The 10,968-nt window shown below is 32.5% G+C and overlaps 2 protein-coding genes across 2 annotated transcripts; one reads left to right on the top strand and one right to left on the bottom strand.

The window, feature by feature from the left end:
• The first annotated feature begins 746 nt into the window (after positions 1-746).
• Positions 747-3,710, top strand: LOC120083953 (putative E3 ubiquitin-protein ligase RING1a). Its single transcript, XM_039039862.1, has 6 exons — positions 747-1,171; positions 1,309-1,388; positions 2,083-2,228; positions 2,338-2,387; positions 2,927-3,001; positions 3,104-3,710. The coding sequence occupies exons 1-6, from the start codon at positions 918-920 to the stop codon at positions 3,678-3,680; spliced, it is 1,182 nt and encodes a 393-aa protein (XP_038895790.1). The 5' UTR covers positions 747-917; the 3' UTR covers positions 3,681-3,710.
• A 197-nt stretch (positions 3,711-3,907) lies between these two features.
• Positions 3,908-7,666, bottom strand: LOC120083947 (probable carboxylesterase 11). Its single transcript, XM_039039857.1, has 2 exons — positions 6,298-7,666; positions 3,908-4,713 (listed from the first exon to the last, which is right to left on the bottom strand). The coding sequence occupies exons 1-2, from the start codon at positions 7,173-7,175 to the stop codon at positions 4,173-4,175; spliced, it is 1,419 nt and encodes a 472-aa protein (XP_038895785.1). The 5' UTR covers positions 7,176-7,666; the 3' UTR covers positions 3,908-4,172.
• Between the last annotated feature and the right edge of the window lie 3,302 nt (positions 7,667-10,968).

The raw sequence follows: 10,968 nt of genomic DNA on the forward strand, positions 1-10,968 counted from the left end.
AGGCTTTAAATAGCCTTATACAATTTGGTAATAAATGAATAACAAATATATTTGTACAATTTTTTATTGGCTGAAGTAAATATTCCTTCTAACAACCTTTCCTTCTAGAAGAATGCTGACATGGATTGAGGGTGCTAACTGTTTGTCTATGCTGCTGACGTGTTCTTCTCTTTCTCTAACACTGGGTACATGATTCTGCTACCTTATTTTTATCAATTCTTTTGTAATTTCTTTCCTATATATCCTATTTTTGTTATTACTTTTAAAAAATACATTATTATTGGACTTACCCCTAATTATATCAATTAAAACTCTGAAGTTTCATGAGTATATCAATTTAAACCCTAGACCAATAATTGTATTGATATCAATTTATACCCTAGACCAATAATTGTATTGATTTAAACTCTGAACTTTTTGAAGTAAATCAATTTAAACCTTGAAATTTCATAAGTATAACAATTTAAATTCTTCATTATATTTTATTTGGATATGGTTATGAAAGTTTAGAGTTAGTTGATATATTTATAAAAGTTCGGGAGTTTATATTGACATACTTATTAAAGTTCTATATTTATATTGATAAAATTATTAATCTAATGTTTAAATTAAACTACCCCAAATTTAGGATCTAAATTGGTACAACTATGAATTTAGGATTTAAATTGATATAAACCCCAAAATTTATGTGTATAAATTAATACTATATATACAATAGTTAATCCCCCGAAATGTAGCCGTTGCAAAAAAAAAAAAAAACGATCCGAACCGCATTCAAATACGGAAAAAATCCGACCGTTGGAGAGTTCATCATTTTGAACTAATCCCTTCTCCAGATTCTTCCTAAGAATTCAACAAAGAAAACTGTTCACACTCTTGTTCATGATCTTCTTCACCGATCAGAATCTGATCTGAAAATGGTACCAGAAGGATCGACAGCAAGCGCTTCAGAACCAGAACGACGAACGATTGAATCGAAACCACCCGGAATTGGAAATGATGTAGAGAGTTTTCTTAGCCCTAGATTCAAATCGGCGGCCGCCATGGCCGGCTGGGACGAAGAGACACTTCTCATCGCGAGCCTCGTCGTCGATGACACGCCGGAAAGAGAGCTTCAGCAGAAGAAACGGTCTGTTCTCCAGCGCAAGAGTCCTGCATCTGGTTTGAGAAGGTAAATATATATTGATTCTATTTCTTCTCTTGTTTTTCATGTGAATCATGAAGATAAATGAGCAGATCTGAGCATTCCTTGTTCCAATTGAAATCGATTTGTATAAAATTGGAGTTCATTTCTTGTTTTGTTTGTAGGAAACGGAGGACTTTGACGAGCATAATTTCGGTTCCGGTGACTGTTCTTGACCTCGATGAAGAAGAACCGACTGTGAAAGGTATGGGTTTCATTCTCCCGTGCTTTGAGGATTTGAGTTTCCATTTAGCCCTAATTCCTTTCCATCCCCTGTTTGGTTGCTGACAAATTTTTTGAGTTACCAAGTTTTTTTAACTTTGGTTATGGATTTCGATTTGATTACCCTTTTTATAATATTGTGCTTGTTTTCTTATCATTTATTTGCAAGGTTCCTTCGGTTCTAGAAACGTTTAAATTCATGATCAAATTCTAGCAACAAAAACGATTTTTTAGGCTTATTTGGTAACCGAAGTCTTTGGTGTTCTGTTTTAAAAACTTGTGCTTGTTTTCTTAAAACCTACTTTCCAAGATTTTCGTCTTTCTTTGCTAAACATCTGAATTCATAGCCAATTTTAAAAAATAAAAACTACTTTTTTTTTAATTTTAAGAACACTTCAGTAACAAAACAAAACAAAAAATCAATAGGTTGAAATAGTATTTATAAACTCAATTTTCTAAAAACAAAAACCAAATAGTTCTCAAACCAAAGTTTAATTTTCAAAACTTGACTTGATTCCGGATGAGTATTTTTAAGCTTAATTTTCAAAAACCAAAATGAAAATGGTTATCAAATCTTACGATATAATGATTTTTGAGGGATGGTTGAACTTTCAGAATTGTGTCCATTTTCAAAATTTGATAGAGAAGATAATTCTTGTTCTTAATGATATGAACAGATGATGCTCCAAAACAAGATCCAGAAACTGCAGAAGCTGAACCAAAGAAAAGTGATTCAATGGTTGAACAGAAAGTTGATGCTTCTTCTTTATCATGTTCAACTCTCCCATGTATGGATAAGCTTAGAGAAGAGCTGTCTTGTGCTGTAAGGATATTCTCTCAACTTTCAAGCTTCAGCCTTTTAGATACTTCTCTCTCATTCTTAATTGTTATGATTTTTTCTTTTTCTTTTTCTTTTTTAATTCTTTTCACAGATTTGTTTGGAAATTTGCTTTGAACCTAGTACCACACCTTGTGGACACAGGTAAGCCCAAAACTCTGGCTCCTTGTTCTTACACTTGAGTCTTACCTTGGACTTTTGAATTATATATCAAAGTTATTTTAGTTGCTTCTGTTGATTCTTCATTGATCATTATATAAAAATTTTGAATTTCTTAAATCTCAAAACTTTTATGATTGTGTCTAATCAATTCATAAACTTGAAAAATGTTTAATAGGTCCTAAATTTTCCTCTTTTTTTTTTTTTCTTACTAAGTAAGTCCTTAGAATTTGATAATGTCAATAGGCACAAAATTAATAAATTAATAGATACAAAATTAAAGGTTTAGGGCATCCTACTTCTCTAAAAAAATAAACACAATAATCATTTTATGGAACAATAGATTCAGTAGTTTTTAATAATATCGAAAATGTCAATGATAAACACAAAATTGAAACTTTAAGAACTTATTAGACAGACAATTTTAAAAGTTCAGTAACCCATTCAACAACCAAAATGTGAAAATTTTTGGGGTCTAAACTTGTAAAACTTCAAGCTGAACTTTTGTTTTACTCTTGTTGTAGTTTCTGCAAGAAATGTCTAAGATCTGCAGCTGACAAATGTGGAAAAAGGTGCCCTAAATGCAGACAGCTAATGAGGTTGAATTTGCAACTCCAAAATTCCATGAATCAAATCAGTTGGATCATATCATTTTCAAACATTTAGTGCTAATATATCTCTTGTTGATCTTAAATCTGCAGCAATGGGAGATCTTGCACTGTTAATACAGTTCTTTGGAACACAATACAACTTCTTTTTCCCCAGGAGGTTGAAGCAAGAAAGAAAGCAAAAGAGTGTAATAGCCATGAAAAGAAGATTGAAGACCCAGAAAAGGCATTCTATAGTAGTCTGCAGAACTATAATACAAGAGCAATCGGCACGGCAAGTAGGCATGTTGTTAGTAGTAGTAGTTCAAGAAGAAGAGGGGAAATAACAGTTCGAGAGGAGTATGGCGAACGGGACAGCAGGATGATGCTGCGAGCTGCGTCTTTAAATGCTGAAAGCAGAGTCCAGTCCAGAATGCTCCGTCGAAGTATTCGACCGATTAGGATGGCAACGCGAGATGCAGATGCAAGAAGTAGTAGAAGAGGTACGCCAGACCAAGATCGGGATGCTGCTTTGGCACTGAGGTTACAAAGGGAAGAGTTTTTGGAGGCTTTTAGAGACACTACTCAAGTGCAAACCAGAAGCTCAACGTCCTTGACTAGAGCTAATCTCAGAGCAATTGCTTCTAGGGCAGCCATTAACCTTCGCATTAGTGGCCACCAGAATTTGTAATCTTCTACCATTTTCTCTCTTTTTATTGACATTCGACACATCGACTAATCTTTGAATTGCAAATTTCTATGACTAATGCTGATTGTTCTTGAATCTTGGATGTGGATGTAATTAAGCTTGAAACATAAAAGAAACTTTGGCCATTACCACAGACATGAACTGGAAGTGAGACTCAGGAACTCGAACTCATAACTGCAGGGAAAAATGTACACAATTCGTGGGGAAAAAAAGAGGGAAAGAAAGACAGGTTCAATCTCGTTGTTGGCTTTCGATAGAGAATTCGAAGCATTTTACATTACAAGACCAATGATATTGTATCCTCCTAATCTCAGGCAAGCTCCCTATCTTACAAAAGATCAAAATGGAAGGAGGAAAAACTTTGATATAGCCTATGAAAAAATGTTACACTCCCTCAATTCTACATACATGACACGATCTCCAACCGTGACACTACCTCGACTCGGTTATGCCTTGACTTCTTCAGAATACCCATCAATAAGAGAACTCGTGGCCTCGTAGTGAAATATATTTTTTTACCCAGATGGCAATGTCCTCTGCACAAGCTTGGGCTTGAGGTGTCTTGAGAAGAATGTCGAGGGTAGCAAATTCGTGCACTGCATCCTTGTAGTCAAGAACAGGTGCATCAACATTTACCTTTCGAAGTTCTTCAGAGTAAGCTATGGCTCGGTCTCTCATCCAGTCAAGTTCAGCCACAACTGTCAGCGTTGGTGGCATGAGCTTTAGAGGTGGGCCTTCTCTACCAGAAACAAGAGGGTTTGCAGCTGGATGATCAAGACTAAACTCTTCCTCGGGTAGGAATAGTTTCCAAGCAAGAAGGCACATAGCTTTGTCGTAAAAATATGAATTCGCAAGCTTCAACTCTGAATGAGTGGGGACACTACCGACAAAAAATGGGTACAGGAGAACCTGGGCGACTACCTTGACAGGGTCCAAGAGCTTACCAGCTTCTACAGCCTTTCGAGCCACATAATCTGCAACATTTGCTCCACAGCTAACCCCAAGAAGAACACATCTGCTCAAAAAGAAAAAAGGAAAAAAAGGGGGTCAAGTTTCTCTCCCGAGGATTTGATGCTTTTGTTGAAAGGAACGAACATAATACAAATAATACACATGAAATAAAACCCACTAAAAAGGGGCAGAGAAAATTATGCCAGACAGTTATAAAAAGAGAACTCCAATTATAGAGAATAATAAATAAAAGGGTAGAAACCTGCAAGTATCCCACCCATCTATGAACGTTTTCAGATGACAATGAAAATTGAAAACAACTTTTAAAATCTGAAAACAAAAAGGAGATTCTTGCCATGTTAACTAACTGCCAACAGATGGATCATACAGAATCTCATTTCAAAAGGCAAGCAGAATATATGCAATGCTTTCAGAAAGTATTCAGAGTAGAAGGTTGTAAAGTCTAATAGAATTGCCTGACCATCCTACCAGTAACAGTTCAGAAAAAATAATTGATTATCTTTTTCCTTCTTTTTGAAAGAAAATAACTGACTACTTAAATACGTCAAAAAACAGCACCCAACTCAATCTAATACATCAGAATTTTATTAGAAAGACAAATGATTGAAGGATCATTGCAGATTAAGTATTGATTTAGTGTATATACTAGAATGTCGTATAAGCACAAACTCGCATTGAGATGCCGACTCCTTCAATGCCTCAAATTTAACTCCAAGAAAGCTAGCAATAAACTATAATAGCTCAACATAAATCACTTCAATCACTTCAAACTACATCTTCTACCCAGTATATGGGCTGGCGCATTTGTTAAATCCATTCTTACATACTAGTAAAATATGCTAAGGCATAAATAAGTTTTAGAAGCAAGCTATATACTCTCTTTGATATAATCCCATACACTTCAACATTGCAGCCCAAATCCAAACAGCTTTACGATGTTGCTTCCAACTTTTGTTCTCCATATCATTTGGAAACATCTTACGTTACAAATAATTAACTCTGAACCTATTTTCAAACTATATTTACGTCTTTGGAGATCACCTATAAGACTATACAATCATTTTGGATGTGATATTTGATCCCGTGCATTTTGAAAACCATTGTGCAGATCAGATCATAGACTTCTGGAGTTCATTCCTTGCTTTCTGATCTCAACTTCAAGGAATCAAACATCCAGAAACAGGAAGTCATTGTTAATGATATAGAAAACAAAAGGTCTGTTCAGCACCCTGTACCCATACTTCAATTTTTTTTTTCTAAATGGTCCTGAACGATCTCAATCTCATATTTTAAAAGGATCTTGATAATCCTTAGAAGTTAACTTCAGAAGTCTACACCACCAAATACCAGAATCTGCCAATTATCAGCCCGTCATCTAATGCTTAAATAATGTAATAATCAGATAAGCCCTAAGATACAAAATTAAAAATTCAGATACCTATTACACATAAAGTACAAGACTAAACAGACACAAATCTACCAAACTTATAACTCAACCAAAACAAAAACTTTACAGTTCATTAACACACAAGGGAGCAAGAAAATCAAAGCAATGTCGTCACCAGATTAACCCAATGATTCAAGAAAAAAAATGTAGTAAGGAGAATGTTGATATTAAAAAGATAACCTTGTTGGGTCTCCATGGGCTGCCAACCAAGGCTCTACCATTGACGCTCCAAATGTGTCAACAATATGCCTATGATTATCCGATTTCTTAAACTCGTTGCCATTGCCTTTGGTATTCCCCATAGATTTGCTGCATTCGGCCAAATTGGCCTGCTTCCCCAACCAATTCAACACCTTCAATCCATCCTCAAACGCAGCCGGAAATCGATTCTCTGGCGCAAGCCGATACCCCACGGCAACAACAATAACATCGCACAATTTTGCAATCCTCCGGCAAAAGAAATCATTGGCCGCCGAATCATTGCTCCCACTAACCCACCCCCCACCATGAAATTGCAACATCACCGGCAATCGCCGACTATTCTCCGTCACTGGCGCATAACCTCTGTAAACGCCACCGGAGGCAGGGCCTTGAATCAAATTCAACCCCTCCATTTCATTACTGTAACCCCCAAATCTATTCACCCGCAGTTCTTCCCTGGAATTTCCCGAAGGGCCATAACTATTTCGACGAGAAGGATACTGTGGTATATTATTCAGATTCTGATTAACAAGATCGGGTTGAGCATCTAGATTGGACCGTTTAGGTTTAGCCTTGGATGATTTGGAAGAGGGTTTGGAGTCGGTTTCAGGCGGAGTAAGAGCAGATTCAGGGAGGAAGATCCGAATGCTAAGAGATGTAAACGGATCGATATGGATATCCTTGGTAGCGACACCGTCGGTGAACAAAGGATTCGCAGAAGCAACCGTTTCTTCGGGTCGAGATGTGACACCAAAAGGACTCGATTCGTCAAGTGGAGCTTGGATCAGATTCTGCAAACGATGCTTCAAGAGAAACTTGAAGAAGACGCTGTAAAGCTTCACAGCCACGCTTGGCATTTCTCTGGGTCTCTGTTCTCAATCCCTCTCGGTCTCTCTATTCTTCCCTCCTTTATCTCTATATCCCGCTCTCAAGATTGAAGGATTTAGAACAGAAATCGCAGAGCCGAATCGGAAGAAGATGACAGAGATAGAGATAGAATCATGGATGGAAATGGGAATTGGGGGGAGAAATGGGTTGGTTTTCTGTCGACAGATCAAGTGAATTGGGTGTTCTTGAAATGGGAAACTGCTCTTGAGATCTGTGTGTAACGCTTCAATGGCGTTGCGAGTTGGAGAGAGGAAGAGGGAAGAACGAGAAGAAGAAGAAGGAGGAGGAGAAGGAGAAGGAAGAAGAAGAAGAGGGATTTTCTGGGTCCGTAATGCCTATTCGACCCATGCCCTCAAATCCAACCAAGTTTATTTCATTTTTTTTTTTTTTTTTACTTCAAAAACAGACAACGTAATTTATTATTATACTTCAAATTATAGAAAATTAATCTAAACTATCTATTTTATTTCAAAATTAACTCTTCATTTTGTTTCAAATATACTTGAACTTCCCAAGGAAGATAAGTACTTTGTTTTTCAAATATTCTCTTGAATTTTTTAAATTTTCCATAATGATCTTAAACTTTTTCAAAAAGGAAAAAAAATGCAAATATTCTTACTATTGTTGTATATTAAAAGAAATTGCTGGAACCTGGTTAAAAAATTATATTAGTAAACATTTTAAATCCCTATGGTTGAGAATAGTTTTTAAATTTTGTTTGAAAGGTCAAAAATATTAATAATTTAACATTGGGACTTTTTTAAAAGTTCAAAATTGTTTTTTAAACAAGATATTGACAGTTTTTGTCTATATATTAACAGTAAAAGCATTTTGTTAATTTTTTTTTAAGTTTAAAGGTATTATTAAAAATTTTAAAACTTTTAACTAAACACTTGAACTCTTAACCAAATTTTAAAAGTAAAACCAAAATTTAAAAAATTATGCTTTTTAAATTTTTAAAATTTAGTTTGGTTTTTAAAAATCTTCTACAAAATAAATAATTAGACAAAAAAATCAACTTACTCATGCCTTAGCGGTTCTTACTTCATTGTTTCAAAGCTTATTTTGTTTAAAACAACGATAAAAACTAAGACCTCATTTGATAATTATTTCATTTTTTTTAAAGTTAAGCATGTTTCCTCTCATATTATTGTATATTTTTAGTGTAATAGTTGAATTTTTAATAAATTTTTAAAAACTACTTTTTTATTTTGAAATTAACTTAGCTTTTAAAAATATTGATAAGAAAATAGAAATTAAAAAAATTTAGAAATAGAATGAGTATGTATAAGTTTAATATTTAAAAACTAAAAACTAAAACTAAAAACCAATTACTCAAGTACAATGAACTAGACTACATTTGTAGTTTAACCTAAAGAATAAATAAATAGTTAGGTAACCATTTTATTTATTTATTTATTTTAAATTAAGTCTATATCTACTTTTCTTATCATGATTTACATCTTTCATAAGTACAATAATTGAATTCTTAGCTAAATTCTAAAAACAAAAACAACCTTTTAAAAACTATTTTTTTAATTTTCAAAATTTAGCTTAATTTTTTAAATCATTTGATAAAAAATAGATAACTAAGAAAGAAATTTAGAAGTGAAAGTAATATCATAAACTTAATATTAAAAAATAAAATTGTTAGGAAACCGACCTTAATTTTTCATTTTTGTTCTCTTTATTTCTTTATTATCACTTTTTTTAGTAGGCGCTGTCGGAGATGTATTCTATTTCTTTGCCAGATATGGGCAAAAAGAGCAGCAATCATGTGTTTCGCATTTCTGTGTAATCGTGGAACCGTCTTATCAAAACTAATATAAATTCGCCACGTCACATGGGATAAATTTTATAATTGAAACGACATCATGTTACTGGTTAATCAATCAACTAACATGATGAGGTTCCAACGTGTAATGACAGCTCAGCTTTGAGAGATTGTGACAAAATAAAATAATCTTTTTTTATTTTGAGATAATAATACAACAATTTCATTTTGAATTATACGAACCGCTTTTTTATTTTATTATTTTGATACATGTTTTTTCCATTTTTGAATTATACAATTTCAAATAACGCGATTATAATTAATGAACGACAATTTCATTCTTAAAATAATTACAATTTGAACGAAGAAAATGCTACAATTCAAAAAAGAGATGGAGATTTTGAAATTAGATCAAAGTCAATTGATAATTGCCCTTGACCAATTGATTATAAATTTCCTATTCAAATATTTTCCGATATATCTTCCTTTCCATCTTACTTCTAACATAATTAATGATTTATTACATAAATACCGACCTTATATTAATTTTTAATCATTTTAGTGATTAATAAGAGTCATAGATTTAATAAATTTAGAGGAAATAAGTTCAATCTATGATAATTATCTACCTAAGATTTAATATCCTACGAATTTTCTTAAAACCCAAATTGTCGAAATTTACAAAAACTAGACCGTCACCAAACATGAACTAATATTTTCCAAGTAAATAAATGACTTTACATTCATTTAAAAAATTCAAAATTTTACCTATACAAACCAGTGAAATAAATTAATATATATTTCCACTTTCTCTCGGGCTCCATTTGTTTCTTACAGGTCTTGAGACTAGCTTTGGCATGTATATATAAACCATGTGTTTATAGATTTTTACTTTTTAAATTTTAGATAATTATTATTTAAAGATCAAAAGTATCCCAAGAACTTTGAGATTTTATTATTCCCTCGAAGATCATATTTTTTTCTTGAAAAATAATATAGGAAATAAGAGAGAGAAAATATTCATCAGTTAAATTCACTGATTTCGATTTGATATATTGAAACGAAGCCATGTCTAAATTAATTTAAATTACTTTATATCATCATTAATAATTTAATCAATGATCTATTATAAATCTTTTAGGATCATTTTCAAATAAAGAAAAATGAGCTGATTTATTTACCAATATAAATCGCTTTACTATAAAATATTTTCAATAGATTTACTGTTTAAAACAATTAACCAATATTTTAACAAATTGAACTATTTTTTAAATTAAAAATAATAATAATAATTTAAATGAAGAAAAAGGATTATCAATTTATTATAAATAAACTAATGATCTAATATAAACATTTGAAACAATTAAAATATTATTATTATTTAACTAAATCGAATACTTCGAATTATTTTTTACCTAAACAAAACCTAAAATATATATATATACACACACACGTTTAACTCCTATATATTCACTGAAAAAAATTTATAAAAATAAAAAAATAACCACTTTATATTCAAACACAAGCATATATTATCCCAAAAATTTAAATCTCAGGTATGTTATTCTCAAATATTTAATTTCCATACCTGATGTCATGGGTTCAAACTCCCACTCCAGCATGCTTTCAAAAGATTTGACTGTGGATTAGGTATTAAGTTTCAAAATAAATTCAAATTATAGGCAAATAATTTCTAAAAATCTAGGAATTTAAATCAAATATTTAAAAAAGTTTAAACATCAATGTAATCTAGGTACTCATCCCTACGCAATCCATGATTCCATGATCATGTAATTTGAATAAATAAAGAAAGAAAATCTCTCCTCCCTTAGGACCATGTTTCCACATTACCTTGAATTTTTCCATTCAACACAACGCATAACGATTCCTTAATGCTGTCAAATTCCTAACACCTATTTTTTCATAAATGGCTGCTTATACTTTTCTACGCATGCAACTTCTTAAACCGTAAAGTCAGCTCATCAATC

The sequence above is a fragment of the Benincasa hispida genome, chromosome 1, assembly GCF_009727055.1.
Source record: "Benincasa hispida cultivar B227 chromosome 1, ASM972705v1, whole genome shotgun sequence".
NCBI classification, from domain to species: Eukaryota; Viridiplantae; Streptophyta; class Magnoliopsida; order Cucurbitales; family Cucurbitaceae; genus Benincasa; species Benincasa hispida.

Excerpts from the sequence above, each read along its gene's own strand:
- LOC120083953 (XM_039039862.1), top strand. The coding sequence starts at position 918 with ATGGTACCAGAAGGATCGACAGCAAGCGCTTCAGAACCAGAACGACGA. Across the intron at positions 2,229-2,337 it reads GAGAAGAGCTGTCTTGTGCT|ATTTGTTTGGAAATTTGCTT; the intron begins GTAAGGATATTC and ends TTCTTTTCACAG. Across the intron at positions 3,002-3,103 it reads AAATGCAGACAGCTAATGAG|CAATGGGAGATCTTGCACTG; the intron begins GTTGAATTTGCA and ends TTAAATCTGCAG.
- LOC120083947 (XM_039039857.1), bottom strand. The coding sequence starts at position 7,175 with ATGCCAAGCGTGGCTGTGAAGCTTTACAGCGTCTTCTTCAAGTTTCTC. Across the intron at positions 4,714-6,297 it reads GCCCATGGAGACCCAACAAG|ATGTGTTCTTCTTGGGGTTA; the intron begins GTTATCTTTTTA and ends CTTTTTGAGCAG.